This window comes from Musa acuminata, chromosome BXJ2-11, assembly GCF_036884655.1.
Source record: "Musa acuminata AAA Group cultivar baxijiao chromosome BXJ2-11, Cavendish_Baxijiao_AAA, whole genome shotgun sequence".
NCBI lineage: Eukaryota > Viridiplantae > Streptophyta > Magnoliopsida > Zingiberales > Musaceae > Musa > Musa acuminata.
In genome coordinates, this window is record NC_088348.1 from 1762569 (window position 1) to 1779195 (window position 16627).

The 16627-nt window shown below is 38.1% G+C and overlaps 1 protein-coding gene and 1 long non-coding RNA gene across 4 annotated transcripts; one reads left to right on the forward strand and one right to left on the reverse strand.

Annotated features, from left to right (window-relative positions):
* Nucleotides 1-3236: 3236 nt before the first annotated feature.
* Nucleotides 3237-8487, reverse strand: LOC135584759 (uncharacterized). 2 transcript variants are annotated; one of them, XM_065133920.1, is made up of 7 exons: nt 8300-8487; nt 7361-7416; nt 7129-7293; nt 6516-6592; nt 4655-6427; nt 4336-4522; nt 3237-4264 (listed from the first exon to the last, which is right to left on the reverse strand). In XM_065133920.1, the coding sequence occupies exons 3-7, from the start codon at nt 7199-7201 to the stop codon at nt 3594-3596; spliced, it is 2781 nt and encodes a 926-aa protein (XP_064989992.1). In that variant the 5' UTR covers nt 7202-7293; nt 7361-7416; nt 8300-8487; the 3' UTR covers nt 3237-3593. The 2 variants fall into 2 exon arrangements, with proteins under 2 accessions (XP_064989992.1, XP_064989990.1); XM_065133918.1 differs by having other exon boundaries at nt 7129-7273; nt 8300-8486.
* A 4114-nt stretch (nt 8488-12601) lies between these two features.
* Nucleotides 12602-16326, forward strand: LOC135627951 (uncharacterized). Of its 2 annotated transcripts, none has more exons than XR_010492734.1 (2): nt 12602-13421; nt 15639-16326. It is a non-coding gene; the product is annotated as an uncharacterized LOC135627951 (long non-coding RNA). The 2 variants fall into 2 exon arrangements; XR_010492733.1 differs by having other exon boundaries at nt 12602-12990.
* The last annotated feature ends 301 nt before the right edge of the window (nt 16327-16627 follow it).

Here is a 16627-nt window from a genome sequence, read left to right on the forward strand (position 1 = left end):
ACGTATTAATACGCAAAGTCAAATCTCATGAGACGACAGAAACCAATTACGAGTAACTCAAGTTAGTAGTTTTGGGTGTTGATAATGATAGTGAATTGGAGCGATGACGGGCCATATGCCGTCATGTCTCATCGTGGTTTGATCACCGGAACAGATACGCATTGTATAATAATGGCATGTCTGGATCGTCGTATGTATTATTATTCCCACTCTTAAAGGGCGTCAGGTTTGAACGGGCCATTTAGATAGATCCAATAAGGAATAAGATTTACTGATATATCATGTTCTGAGCCGAATAAGATTTCTCGGCTCAACGAGTATGACTTGATCCTAATATCGTTCATTATTATTCATAGGCAAATTATTTCACTGTTATTGCCCCCTTTATATCTGTACTGTTACTGTACTTGGAACAGTAAATCACAGCTCTCCTCATGTATAATTTGTCCTTGTTCGATAATAAAAAACAAATAATAATAATAATAGTAAGTCCGTACCATAGACGTGATGGTGAGAATGAGGAACAGCGGGATGACAGGTGTGAAATGAAGGCAGTGCTTAGCACATCTCGAGGCTAAGGCAAACGATTAGCAGTGTTATTATTGCTGTAAGATATTGGTGGTTTGATTCGAATGCCACACCATGGCGTGTTGTCGTATTAAGCAGCACTGCTCAGGATGTGAGAACCATGATGTTTATTATCTTCATCCCGTGAGAAACATGTATTATTATTTTACCATTTCTATTCCAAATGAAGTTTCTAAATTTTTTACTAAAATTGATCAAAATCAGATTTGTTAACCGGTAATCACAAATGAATACTATCATAATTGTCACAGAATAACTCTACTGTCCAAAGAGGTAGAGATAAGTATCTCTTCTCTATCAACCAAGTTTAATTCTTACTCCTTTGCATCATTAATATACATTGCGAAGGTAATACTGTAATTTACTATTTGATAGGAGAAAGATGAGATAACGAAGAGCACGCATGCTAAAACATAGTTGACGGGTTTGACCATCCTAACAACATGTCAAATGGATTGAGTCTACAAGTTACCATTCAACCCCGTGATGGAAATGGTTTGAACATTTTTGTTGGCAAATGGACAAAGAATCCCTTCCCAGCTACATTGAACATTTCAATTAATGCTTATATTTGTTCATCTTAATTAATGCTTATATCCATGGCTTCCATTTTTCTAGAGTTGCTATAACTTTTTGCCATTTTTCTAGAGTTGCTATAATAGGCCAATCGACATATAGGGCAAAGTTAGTAATTGCTAGAAAGAAAACTATCAACCTCAAAAACACTGTTGAGGAGAGAAGCTCATGATTAAGTAACTCAGAGCGACCTCATAATGATAGGTTTTGTGGTAACTGAGCACCTTCTTATAGCGAGTTCATCATTTTTTAACATTTCTCACATTAAATGTTTATGCAAATTAGGGAAAAAAAAAGGCTTCTTTCGCACACCCCATCGTCTTTGGACTCCTCCCGCTAGATAGAATTGTACTAAGTTTCGACGCTTCCATCAAGACTATGAGCATGACATTAAAGACTGCCATAACTTAAAGCTGCAAATAGAAGAGCTCATAGAGGTTATCTCAATCTCTGCCTACACAAGGTATGAGAGACGTCTCTAAGACCGCATGGGCTCATTGATTACCAAGTGTATGTAATTGTTGGTTGGCCTAGATTAAGAGATAACAGTTCGTCCTCCTGCAAAAACTAGGCACAAGAACCATACACTAAGAGGTTTCACTTGATGGGCAACCTTCTACTCGTGTTCAAAGAAGGGGAAGCTAAGCACTTAGAGCTCTTGTAGTTCTGTTGACATCATATATTTTAATATCTTTGAAACGACTTCAACCCATCTCATCTGACTTACTAGCTTCACTGGGGTTAGGGACAATAGACCTATACGCTATATTCGGATCGGGTGCCCAACCCTCATTTATTTATGTGCGATTATTTCAACTATTATATGACGCTAAAGTTTTCCACTAAGTGTCATGAACAAAACCGTAAACGAAGTGTTTGATGTAATGCTCATGTATATCTGTGTCTTTCAATTTTGTTCATACTTTGCATAACATGAAAAGGACTGATAGTAGCCTTAGCAACCCAATTTTCTTTGGTTTTGGTAGTCGTCTTAGACTTGCAAACAAATATTATATCATGTGGACACTACTTGTGCAGATTTTGACTTATAGTGAATCATTTTGGATATTTTATTGTACGACCGACTTATGAAGTCTGTTTTTAATTTGCATTGACTATGAAATGTTTATTGAAATAATTACTTGTGGATCTTGAGTGCTAGCGTCACCATCGAGAGTAAGGGGGACGACCTCTTAGTTGGCCAGTCGATCGACATCCTCCTCTAGGAGCCCACACTCGGCTTCAATTTCACTTTTGTCGTAGGCGGATCAAACTCACTGTGATTATAGAGTCCATTGGATCTGACGAAAGCAACCTTCCTATTAGTTGGCTGCTTGTTGTCGTGGCCTTTTGGGAGCTTGAGGCCGAGATGATCGTAGCACGTTTGGGATATCGTAAGTTGATACCCAATGTGCCAGTTTGGGTTAGACTTTTCTCAAAACCTTTAGATACCTTGGGTTAAAAGTGGCGATCCCAATGGCCTACCTACTACTCTGGCTGGCCTCCTCTCCTCTTCTGCTTAGAGCTGCTTCGTTGCTTGCTCCACTGCCTGCTGTAATAGCAGACTGAAGGGAAGCTACCTCCACGTCCGACCTCAACAATGCCTCGATGAGGTGGAGGCGGTCGGCCCTCACCTTGTTCGTCGATTGGAGGACGGAGTCCAATCGACTGGCCAAATCCATCAAACGACAATGCTCCATTACTAGTTCCATCTTTTAGACTCAAGATTCTCTCGACCTCATTAGCAATCTCTCTCTGCAGCCCTCACTGTGAAGTTGTCCTTTTCTTTGACCTGATCAGATGGTGTCTCCGCAAAGCATAACTCATGATCAAAACAAACGAAAAGCATACAAGGAAAAGTTAAATGTATTACCAACACTCACCGTAGCGAAAGACTTTTGGGCGTCAGTAATGAGGTCCTCCATGGGCCTCATATATAATAATAACCCCTTAGGCCAATCCTTGGAGGAGCACGTCGTGGTTCCAAATGGTGGCATAACCGGGCATCCATTCCAGCCTAATTCAGCCACATCCACATCACATTTACATCAGACTTTGGAATCAAAGAAGACTTTTACCTCTAAAAGAATGCATTTAAAATCATAGGTTGCAAATAAATACAGAGGGTGAAAAATATCACCCTTGTCCTTCAGCCAAAATGCATAGTTAACCTACCAATTTTCTCAAGTGGCCAGCTCAGTACTTGAAAGGTACAGAGATTGACACAAGTAACAGAGTTGAAGCTATATCATGCTACTGAAGAACAAACATGGACAAAGAAAGAAAGCCGAATGAGATCCAAGTGATCCGAGAAATCATCAAATATCAGAAAATACATATACACTGTCACCTGTGGCATGGTAGAAATCTGAACGCTGCGGCAAAAACAACGAAGTGAAGTAGAAGAGGCTGAGAGGGAAAAGAAGGCATCAGCAGATACATGCAGCAGCAAGATCTGAAAAAGCCTCTCCAACCAAATCCTTCAATACATCACCAGTTATTTCTTTAGCGATCTCCTCTACTATCCTGTTCAATTCAACCCATCTGTTTCCTCCCGCCTCAGTCCTCAATACTCTATCCACAACTAGACTACCAATGTCATTCTCAGTAAACACCACCGTCCGGTTGCCAGAAGACCAATCCCTCACGAGACCCCACACATCCTCTGACAAGGCAGAACTTGCACAAGCATTATTAACCTGTGCCCCACAGGACGCCCTGTTCCATGGGTATACACTCATTAAGGTAGACCAACTGACTTCTAAAAGGGCCAAGTTCACACAGTCAAATAGGAGCCTCAGGGTTGGACCTTTCTCCATGCACTTAGATTCATCTTCTTTCAGACCCAAGAGTTTGTCAAGTAACACTGGATCCAATGGGCTATCAGGAGAGTGCCATCCAGTGAACATCATATCAGATTTCTCCAAGCCAGCACAAGATAGCAATTTCTGAACAAATACAAAATGATCTTGGTCAGCACCATCTGCCTCGGACAAAGCTACTTTATAACTTGAGGGCTCGGGGAGTCGCATTTCCAGATGGGTGTCATCCCATGACAAAGTACGAGCAACTGACTCTATAGGTGAAGCCCTGGAAATTACTGATTGGAGATAAAACATCAATCAGCAAATAGAAAGATAAGCATGGATGCGAATGCAAGAGAAAACTTACGTTGTTGCCTAGCATTTGCTTCAGATGTCTGCAATAGATTTCCATTCACATCATCTTCAAATTGTGCATCCAGAATTGAAGTAGGGCTAGGTTGGTCCAGGTTGTTCATGTAATTTTGACGTGGACTGAGTTTCTCCTCCTCACTAGATTTGTCACTTGTCCTGGAGTTTTCAACTGATTGCATGGGCTGCAGAGAATAAGAAATTTATCACTGACGTTGAACTGAAAAGAAAACATGTGTGAAGTAAAAGATTGTAAATATGTGAGCAAAGTAGAAAATGGAAGTGTTCAAATCCGCAAGAACAGCAAGAATACTAACTTTTTTGGAAACATTTGTCACCGATATTGAAGCTGTACTGGCAGATTGTTCCTCATCTTTTACTTGACTGTTTGCAGACGAACTACCATGAACTGATTTTAGCATCTCATCAGTTCTGCTTACTACCACATCAGCACCACCACAGCTCACCATGGTAGAACAAACAGGTCTTTTTCTAGTTTCCTTGCTCCTAGAAAAGAAAAAGCTAGAGAATCTTCCTCTGAAAGATGATTTACCGTGTTTGGTCTTTGACACCTCTGACACTGTGGGTTCACAAAGCTGAGTGTTGGAACCTTCATATTTCAAGCCAATGTCTTTGTAAGCTGAACAAGAGACTGGGACAGACTTTGATCTTGATAAATTTTCAGGGGAAAGCTCTCCTGAATTCTTTTTTCCATCCACCGATAAGAAGAATGCTGGTAACATCAATTCATCATCTCCTCCACATGATCTGCTGGCTGAGACTGTATACCTATTGACACATTCTTCTCTTTTTACATCAGAAATTGCAAGCATTTCACCTAAAGTGCTTGAGCTCTTAGGTAAATGCAGTTGCTCTTGGCTTGTACCATATGATGTCACTAAAGCCCACCTTTCTGAAAGCCGTTTCTTTGCCTCTCTAATCACTGATGACTCAGGTGAATGTGACACCCGGCTGAAAGATGACACTGAGCAAGGACTGTTGAATCTATCCCAAGAATGGCGTGACGTTGGAGCAGCTACATCAGAGTCGCTAAAGCCACCACCATCTTCCTCAATGTAGTCAGTTTCGAACAGATTGAATGAACTCCCATCTCCACCAAAGCTATTTGAGTAAACAGAAGATAGCAAAGACTCATCCCTCCTATGACCAGATAGAATCTTATGCATCTGCTGAGTTCTCTCCTCTATGTATTTTGGTCCGAAGGCTTCACTATCTCCCAGATCACCCTGTACTAGATGCTTAGGTGACATGGTTGTAGTGGGTGCTTTGGTAGGATTTCCTGTGCTAGGCTTCAAGACAACTATCCTGGTCGGCTGAGAGAAGCTTTCAGCTTTTAAATGGTCGAAGGTAGAGTTCCAGTGGTGATTGTTTGTTTCCCTTCCACTCTCCTTAATCTCTGGACCTTCCTGCTTCTTCACCATTTTTTCAAACTTCGTCTCAACTTTTTTTGATGGCTTCAATACAGTAATGTGATTTGGTTGAGGTGGTGGAGGGACAGAGCGAAGATCAAATGTTTGCTTAGAAAATAGAGAATTCGGCTCTTCAAGAAATTTAAGAAACAAGTCTCTGTTCAAATTCAGAACCTCTAGCGCATCCTGAAATTCCTTGGAGTGAATAAGGTTTTCATCAGTGGCTAGATGCTTTGCTTCCATGAATTTTTGACGGACAAGAGCCATTCTTAGGTCATTCTGAGTCTCTCCACATCTTCTGCTCCTGCTCTGAGATGGCTGATTCCAGACTTCAGATACATATCTGCGTTCCATCTTCAAACAATCATGTTGATGGAGTTCACATGGAACTTCCTTATTGCAAAAGACATCATCTTGAAGATGACCTCTATGGACTCCTGCTGAGGCAGTTTGAGGGTAACCCTCTAGCAACTTTCTTTCACTAGCCACTGGCGACAATTGTGTTGTCAGATCATCATCAAGGCCCATTAGTCGGGCAACAACACTATGTGGTTTCCTCTTGGACTTTGCTTCTTTCGACATCTCCTGAGCTATTAGCATCTTCATTGGTGTTCCACCAGATTTCTTTTTTGAAGAATTCTGGTACAGGACACTGGTTATCTGCAATCAAATATGGATTCTATAACACAAAACCATCCAAAAATAGGATTAATGCTTCATTGTTAATGACAAAGTATCGGATTCTTACTTGTTTGTTATCTGTGTTAGTAGCACTCGGAGTGGCGGCTTCGTTGACATTAGGGTTGTTTCTATGAACTGGAGAACCTGTTTAACAACCAGCAGGCAGAGAGATGTTTTAAGAATAATAAGCATTTTGGCATTGATTTAAAGCTGGAAATATACAAAGAGATTAATCTAGAGACACCAACAAATGGACTAACTGCATTTTCCTTGTAGTAATTGTTTTCAGAAATTGCCATGATCAAGAAAAAAATGTCTCTGGTTTACCAGGTTAAGGAAAAAGAATGATATCAGTCCAAAATAACCATAAGTGGCAAAGAAAGAGAATAGTAACAGACTTAGGATTGGCAGATCCTTTCTACAAGAACAAACAACGCTGAGACAAGCTATAATTCCAGAAAGTAATCAATTACCCATCCACAATCAACAAACTGTGCCTCATAATCCTAGCATCACAAGCAGATCTAAAACACTTGCAAAACAATGAACTAGGAAGAAAAAGCACACTAAAAGTGAATACTCTAGTATAAATGTCCTGAAGAGAGAAAACTAACTATAAATCTGGAAAAGAATACTGAAAACCAACTCAGAGGAAATGTATAGAAAGCCCAAAGTAATACCATTTCTATGATCTCTTTCCGGCAGCATTTTGGTTCCTGCCATTCCGGCACTTAAGTCAAATATGTTGATCATCCTTCCTATATATCCAAGGGATGGCTTTTTCAGACTCTGCCTCCGTATTCTGAAACCCACTCATCTCAACTCCTGGAAGGATGCATCGACACCTGACGTAATCAGAAAAATTCACCGCCATCACCTATTTCTTAAGCACAGTACCATAAAATCACTTACCAAGCAGAAAATCTCCACATGTTCAAAGAAAAGAAGCTCTCACTTTAGGCTTCAGACTACAAGAACACAAAGAAATAGATGTAAGAAAATGCTAGATTACAGGGAAAAGGTACAGCATTCGTAATCCGAGAAATCATTCTTATAAATTACAGCGGCATAGTAGGATTCTTCACATTTGATTTAATTTAAAGGTTGTGGAAACCCAACATTCACATCTCGACCGTCGCCCGTTCAAATTGAACACCAAAAAGGACAGCATTATAAGTTTCTTTGTCAGGGGAACAATTAAATCATATCACAAAAAGCTGACAGATAACGATAGAAATATGCTGTTTTGAAGTCCTATCATATAGAAAGACAGACTTATAGCAAATGAAACGAAACCCAGGACTTCGACGGGTGGGGGTTAAAGCAAGCAAGAAGTGAATGTCGAGAGGAAAAAGAGTACCGAAACATAGAAATTAACAGAGACAGGTCTTGGGAAAAAGAAAAGCAACATAGTATTTATAGGAATTTCGAAGAGAAAAAGGTTTGATCCAAGAGAATAATTCTCTCTCCAAAGGAATCTCTGCAAAAGGCTGCACTTTTCCTGAAATATGACGAAGGATGACAGGCAAAGGGGGAAAAGCTCAAAAATTTCAAATATAGCCTCTTAAATGAACACCAACACCCACGAATCCACGCCAAGATCTCAGAGATACTTATGAAAAGCAGAAGATTGATGGAAGGAAATCAAGCAGAAAGAGACAAGAGGGAGGCAGGGAGAGTAGCAAACTCGCACGGAAGAGGAAACCTAGCACCAAAACCCAAACGAAAAAGGAATCATTACAGCATCGAAAGCGATCCACCGAGCTCCGGAATGCGAGATCAAGGTGTTGGAACAGCTGAGCACAAAGAATTGGAATATATAGGGGCCGAAAAAAAGCGAGATCACTTTACCGCATCTGATCGAATCCATCCCCTCATCCGATCTTAAATCTAAACCAAAAGGGCCGCGCGTCGCCGCTCCGACACCGGAATCCTCCATCTCCGGACGCCGCTCCGGTCGCAGATCTCGCCAGCAGTGGTTTGCCGTCAAGAGGCAGACTGTTGGCGTTAAGTATGAACGTGAGACTACACCCGCTTTGGCCTTCTTTACGGAACTTTGGAATTATTATTAATTTATTTGCAAATGCAAAACTAAAGAAATTTATACTTATAAATAAAGAATAATAATTACCACTAATATTTTCCTGATAAATTGGATGGAGAAGCATAAATACTGAATTAAATATGAAGCATATTAAAATATGGCAATAGCTCTTTCAACAGTGCGGTGAGAGATTCACTTGAATTCTTGGAAATAAGAAAATATATATATTGGATATCATTCTACTGCATGGAATGAGTGATTGTAAAGTCGATCTATTAAGCCACAATGAGTGAGATTTGCGTAAATACGCCACTTAATATGTGCATGTCTAAACCTGGAACTTCAAGTGTCGTACAAGACAAACGATTCCAGAAGGCAAAGCGTTCACATCAATGCTGATAAGAGTATAAAGAAAAGAAGGAAAGAAAGGAACAGCTTCCTTTGTCCCTTCCTCTCACTGATGACTCCCTTATCTCAATCAACCAGCCATCTTTGTTGGAACACAGACATGAACAATCCTCGAATCCACAGTTTTCTCCACGCCACAGACGAAACGTGGTTGGTGCTTCATCGTGTGCATGCTCTCTTTTTCCTCCACCATATTCCATGGCTAGAGGAAGGTGGGGAAGAGAACACAGAAGATGTGTTTTGCTTGCAATTAGGTGAGGCGTCTGCACTCGCTACATGGAATACGATAGCCTCGGAGACGTATGGAACGTTCACTCAGAACTCGTCGCACCGACGTCATGCGCGATGGGGACTCGCGTGAGCTCATCATCCCCATGTGCGGATGGGCCTCCGCTCTTCCCTTCCGCCACCGTCATCTCCCCTCGTTTGCTCGGCTGTCCCTTCCAATGGCGTCTTCAGCGATACGTTTTAGTTGACGGATTACATAAACCCCCCTCCCTTCTCTGACAAACCCAATTAAAAGATCGAATATTAAAATAAAAAATTATAAAGATCAATAAGTTAAAAATATATTAAAAATTAACATAAGATTAATACTATTCAATAATTTTTTATCTATATTAAAAAAATTATATCTTTTAATAAAATATAAGATTCTCGAGTTATACTCGTATACTTTTTTTATTCACGTCTCACATAAATTTAAAAAATTCTTTCGACATAAAATTCTAAAATCATCCTTACTAGCAACGAAAATACCTTAAGTTTTTAAGTCATCAAAACCCTGAAACTCAAGATAAATTTATAAGAATAAATCTGTATTCATTAAGGTTTTTTTTAATTTAATTAAGATTTTACTAATTAATTTAAATATAATTAGAACTCTTAAAAACATTTACCAATGCTAACAATCTATATCTTGGGAAATAATTTTCACTTTATTTCTCCTATGAAAATTAGACTACTGGCTTAAAAAATTTACCCAACTGTATAAATCAAATCAGTTCATGATCCATCATTTCAATAAACCCGCCAATGCATCCTATGTAGCTTGAACCAAATCAGTAGCACTATTTGATTCCGAATTTTTTCCCTCATAATTATTTACATTCTAAAAATCACGAGTATCATCTTTTTTTTCTTTTTTTTTTATCAAGTTTGCTATCATGGATAACTACCATCCCTTATACATACAACTTATTTCCAACCCTTGATGTTATCTTCCTTTCGTCAAGATCATATTGTTAGATTATGTGATTCTATCTGATTTGGTAAGATATATTATAAATATGATTAGATTCTGATTACGATTATCCGTCAATAGAAAGAAAGTTCAATTATGATAGGATTTACCCTCTGCTCTTGCCTATAAATAGAACCTCCAAAGGACTCAACACAATACAAACATACAATAATTGAATACACGAATATACGAGTATACGAATGTGTGGATATACGATATGATTAAGAGATTATAGATCTTCTCTCATATTTTTTTTTGTCTCTAAATCTATTGATTATAGTGGTCCTCTCAAGAATAGAAAGAGAAGAGAAGGTAAATATAATTTTCCTTACATATCGATATTATTATAGATCTTGGATCCGACAATAGTGTGCTCGTAGATAAGTGAAATTTTTTTCTAAATAACGTTGAAAGGTACACATCATAATCTTTACACCTTGTTATTTGATTTCATATTTTTGTATTAAAATCTTTCGCTTAATAATACCATATTATGGTTTTTATGCATAACCCCAAGTAATTTTTATAACTCCACCTTTAGTCTTTCGATTGTAACCGTAAGAATCTTAAAGACTCAAACAAATTAGATTCTTTAATATCTTTGGAACACAAGTCATATCCTCTAGAATATATACCGCTCTATGAATCATTTTAAATTTTACCTTACTAACACCCATGATCTTTACCATAGAATCATAAAATAGACTCAACGTACTAATCAATTTATCATTAACACAAGCAAAATCAATAAAATAACTCTTCTAAAATGGTGCATTGCTACCTTTAATAATTAGAGGACATTTTTATCATTATCCATCACAAAAAGCACTCACTAGTCTTTTCTTTTAATTTCTTTCTTTTAGATAATTTCACTTATATGCTTGTACTATTTGCATCTATAATACTAAACATTATCCAAATATCTGATTCTTATCTCAACCCGTTACATTAAGATATACTTTTATTAAAAAATTCTCATCGTCGACCTCCACCTCTACCATGAATAGCTAATGCCTTATCATCCATATTATTAAATTTATCCATTTTTTTAGTAGCATGAGACATTAAAACTTCTTTAACTTATTTTAGAGTTACTACAACTTTTCTATATATTATCATCCACTCAAAGTTATTATAAGAGTCATAAGAAGCAATGTCTTATTATCTTCACATCAACTTCTTCAATCGATCTAATATTTTTTTAAATATATTCAGATGCTTTACCAAGTCTATGTTTTTCTCTATTCTTATATAACTTTTACTTCAGATATAACTTGTAACTTTTCTAACTTATCTCAAATAATCACGATGAAGTTATCATCAAAAATATTATTGATAATATTATCAATCATGCAAAGATGAATAGTACTTATATACTTTGTCTCGAGCTCCTCCTAATTTTCATTAATCATCTTTTCTAGTTTGCTTACTGACCCTTTCGTTATTCTTGTTAGATCTTATTGAACAAGATATTTCACTCTTTTTTATCATAGGGTGAAAATATTTCTTCTATTAAATTTCTCTACAATAAAACTAGCAAAAACAACTAATGACATCATTGTTGAATCCCTAATCGCTAGATCTTTTGAGCTCTAAAATCACTTTGTTGGAGAGAGAGAAAGAGGAGAAAGACTAAAAATCAAAAGAAAAACTTGAAAGATCAACAAGCTATAAACATCCAAAAAGTCGATACAATATTAACATGGTTCGACAAATTACTATCTACATTGATGAAGAAAATAGATTCTTCAATATATGAGATTAATTACAAGGCTTTTAAGTTATCCCTATTCAAGTATGATTTTTCTTGTTCACCTCTCACATAAGCCTAAAGAGCTCTCTCAACTATCTTTAGAAACCTTAGATATCACCGTTAACTCTAGCGATCAAAGTCTCTTAACTCTCTCTTTCACAAAAAATTTAAGACTCAAGATATATTTATAGAAACAAATCCTAATTTACTAAGGAGTTATAATTTAATTAAAATTTTATTAACTAATTTAAATAAAATTAAAATTCTTAAATTATTAACAAATTTTCCGTTGGAATAGAGTTATGCTAGAAATTGGCACCAACGGCACTGATAAACTCTCCAATCGCACCAACGGTCAGGATTAAAACAGTTCCTCGGAGATCTGTGGATGTCTGCACTCTATGCATGATCAAAAAACAAGTACCAAATCCAGTGAGTCCAATCTGACACCGACGGCCGTGATCGGCGATCGATCAAACGGATGCTTGTGCTTGACCATGGAATTGTGAATCGAACTACCGAAACGGGTCGAATCAGCCGTACAAAAATAGTGGATGACGTCCGCCCAGCATCACTTAAGTGGGACCCGCATGCGTGAGAGAGAAACCACATGTTAGTCCGCGCTTGTGCCAACGTGGCAAAGATCAACAACGTTCTTTATTCGTGAAATCACTATCTTACCCTCGCGGTGGCCCGCGTCTCTGGAAGGCCGTGCTCGGTGTCCGCCGAATACCTTGTACCCCTACTTCTTCGTGCGCCTTTGCCTCGTCGGCCCTCTCCGTTGAGCGGTCATTGGCAGCAATCGGGAGAGACGGAAGCAGCTTTATGAGGAACAAAAGGCGGCACGCTAGGCCGGAGCCCAACGGCGGACCCGGAGTGGAATCAATGGAAAGGGATACTCGAGTGAGGAGACGGCAAGTGACGGTGAGAAGGAGGAGGAGATGAGAGCGACGATGGATCCCCCGGCGGCGCTAGGGCCGGATATAATGATGAAAATACTCGAGTCCTCTGACGCATGCAGCGTGGCACGGCGCACTCTGGTATCTCTCAGATGGCACGAGATCGCCGCCAGCGACTTTCTCTGGGCCCAAAAGGTTTGGTTTTTATTTACGCCAAAGCGGACTCCTTTCTCTTGTCTTCCGACGTGAACTCAGTTCTTGAACCCTTCGTTAAGGTAACTCGGGGGGGATTCGAAGTATTGCAATATGATTCCGTGAGAAATTCCGTCTCTTTGGTCCACTAACTGAAGGGGATTCAGGAGATTATTGCCTGGCTCTGCATACGTTCTAATTCATAGACTTGGCTTCCTTTTCTTCTCATGCAATTCTCTTTTTTTATTTTTTTGAGCTGTAACTTCTTCTTTGAAGTGACACTCTCTTGTGTGTTATCGTCAGGTTTCTTTTCAATAAAATTACTACTGTTTGATGGTATTTGGTCCTGTGTCAGTATGAGGAATTGTTTAAAGGGAAGGCACATAGCGTCAAGACTAGCAGCCCATTCGATGTCCATCATGGATGCAAAAAGAGTAAGGGATAGCCTTTAGATTGAATATAGTGTGCACAAATAACAAAATATTCGTCACCTCTGTTCTTTGATATAAAATTTTGATGTGGCTGATTAGAGTTAAGATAAACTTGTGGTATGAGAGGTTTAATGTGGATTAGGGATTAACCTATGTAGATCTTTTGTATGTTTTATAAGAAATTTCTGCCAGATATATGATATGGTTGGTACAGTAATTACTTCAATTATCTTTTTTATTGTATACCTTAAATTGTCTTGATCTAAAATTGTTTCTAATATAGGGCTGAAGAGTAAAACTTATACATAACTAAACCATGATGACATGATCCATATCCAACCATTTATGCGATAACTGTGGCTGTGAATATTTGGTGTGACATCAGAAATGAGCATGCAATCTCCCTCACTGAACCATCCATCAGTAGACTCCATCTTCATCTAACCACTTTAGTTTTCAGTTAAGCAAATGATTTCAAAAAAATTTTGATGGGGTGTTCAGATGATCTAACCCTCCGGGAACAAACGATGAACAGCTTAAAGCTATATGAAGATGAAGAAATATAGCTGAATGGCCATTACCTGAAAGGTCTGAGAGAGTGTGTTGGATGTATATGCATGTTCTGTTTAAATCAATAATGAACATGATGCTAAATCGATATCATTGGCATATGCGTCCCACATTAACATTGAAAGCAAACAGAAAGTTGCAAGGTTTGCTGTATCTTTTCCTTTAAATATAACACATTCTTTTGGAAATTTAGTTTTAGGGCCTTTTTTCTGTTTTGATAATCTTAAAGAGATTTTAAAATTTCAACAGAAGTTTCAACTGTTGGATCTGTTTAAATTGTATAATAAACTGAAATTGATTTTGCTTCCACCTTTTTTAGTACCTGAAATGTAATTATTTATACACATGGACCAATATGTATACTAAAAATAGAGAATCTGTAAAGATACTAAAGAAGGGTAGGATTTCCAGCTGCTTTTTTTATGAGATCAACACTATTGAACTCCAATGCATTTGAAGTGCCTAGATATCGAAATCCTTTTAATTTCACTGATATTTTATCATGCATCTAATGTGGACAAAACCCATGGTGTAAGGTCAACAAGAGCGCATCTTAGTCCTCATCTTCTCACCATTGGAAATTGTAATCTTAATTTCAAGGCATGTAAAGTATATGAAGTCAAAAGCCAATCTAACTGTTCTGGGCCATATCTAATCATGATATGGCTCTGACTTCATTTTCAGATTGTCTACTGCTAATGAGTTTCTGTCAAGGGATAGATATTTCTAAAAGACTAATCTTAGTAGTTAGTAGCTTGTTTTGACGTCACTTTGTGCATATGTGTTTGCTTGATTAGTATAAAAATTAGTCTCCACAAAGTAAATTAATTGTATCTGCTATCTTCAGTTTGCCATATTCTTGTAGATTAGACAAGGCCACGTTTTTATATCATTTTATATGATATCTTCTACCGAGTTCATTGCTGTTGAGTTCAGACATGTTTAATGCCAATTCCAATGATCACCTCGTTTGCATGTGAACGTGTGTGTTGTTCTAGGATACACTAGCATTCTAACACTTCATTATCACTTATTCTTTTCGGACTCGCATCGCGGAGGAGGACCTTTGTGATCATGTTTGGGAATTTCATTTTTAGTGGGTATGCACTTCTACACACTCTTTAACTCTAGTAGCAGCTGGATCATGGTGTAGTGCTGGAGTAACTAGCGCTCTCACCTCAAACATTCTTTCTTATTTTTGCAAATCCAGTTAATTTGTTTTGCGAAAGCCATGATCTTGAATATTCATATACTTTTCTTCTCATTGGTGGTCGAAAGTTCAGATATTGAATGTTTGGTTGGCAGATAGCCAATATCTAACATGTATAAGTTCTCTGCTCATTTGTGTATTGAATTTATTGATCAACTAAGTTATTATTATGATTATTATTCTTTCCTATGGGGACATCTGAGCATCAATGCCTCTGAATGGATAAATGTTTAGTGTAGAACTTAATCGGGCTAGGGTCAAATGTTTAGTGTAGAATTGGAATATGTCAAGATTTTGAAAACATCAAGCATAGCCTTTGATAGCATGTCAAGAAAGTGATGCGAAGGACGATGTTTCATTTACTTGAAATAATTATTTGAACTGTTTTTACTTGTGTTTATCTTTCCTCTTCCCCCTCTTTTGATATCTTCAATCAACAGACTGCTCCAGAATATTGGCAGAACCTTGATCCTTCATCGATGGGTACTGGCCCTCCAATCCACAGCTACTTCCAGCCAAATGGTTCTCAGGAAGCAGATCCTGATGATAAAGGATGGGGAGGTCATGAATGCACATAATCATCACCAGCTATATAGGCGAGGCACGAATCTGGGATCACCATGTGAGGATCAACAGGTGGCCTCCAATGACCATGTCGAGGAAAGAGGATTGGAGTTGGGAGATGTCTAACGACCTCTATTGCTACAACAATGTTCCTGATGCTGAGAAAGAGGGTGGTGTATCGGTCTAGTAAATTAAGAACCACTACTGAAGCTATTGATACCGTCAAACCAGCAATTTTCTAAAGAGGTTCTCTGGTATTTTAATGCTTCCGATCAATCTATCGGATGGCGGCCTTTGCATTGGTGTTACATATATATGTTGTGTTGAATCACCTTATTGTCTCGAAAGGCTTATCTCCACTATCTGGCTCGAAAACTCTTTTATCTTCATGAATATGGCCAATGGCAAGCAGACTTTCTGCAATGCTCTAATGTCTTGTGCCGTTTCAAAGTAGGTGAATTTTGTTGAGTTATTATCTGTCAGTGCTGAGGTTCATGTTCAATATATTTGCTACAATGGAACAACTTTTTTTGCAATAAAAGATTATATCGTCTTTAGCTGGTATTATCAAATATTATGTGTGTATAATGTGGTTTGAAGCTTCCTGCAATCTGCTTTGAGCCAGATCTTAGTTGAAGCTTGTAATATTTTGTAGCTTTCTTATATTTACCAGACTAATCTACATTGGATTTTATTTGGGCTTGCTCTTGTTTCTGTAAGCCTAACAGATGCGTGGTCCTGTTTGGGATCCAAAGAAGCTTCGTCTTCTTCCCACAAATAATTTTTTCGGTGTCATTTTATTGGAGTTTGCTTCAGACTAAGAGGCTTTCAGCAGCTACCTTCGCCATTGTTAACATCTCACCGA

What these genes read in the sequence shown, in the direction of transcription:
- LOC135584759 (XM_065133920.1), bottom strand. Translation starts at nt 7,201, where the DNA reads ATGATCAACATATTTGACTTAAGTGCCGGAATGGCAGGAACCAAAATG. An exon ending in GGAAAGAGATCATAGAAATG is followed by an intron (nt 6,593 to 7,128) that starts GTATTACTTTGG and finishes GTTGTTAAACAG; the next exon opens with GTTCTCCAGTTCATAGAAAC. An exon ending in CTAACACAGATAACAAACAA is followed by an intron (nt 6,428 to 6,515) that starts GTAAGAATCCGA and finishes ATTTGATTGCAG; the next exon opens with ATAACCAGTGTCCTGTACCA.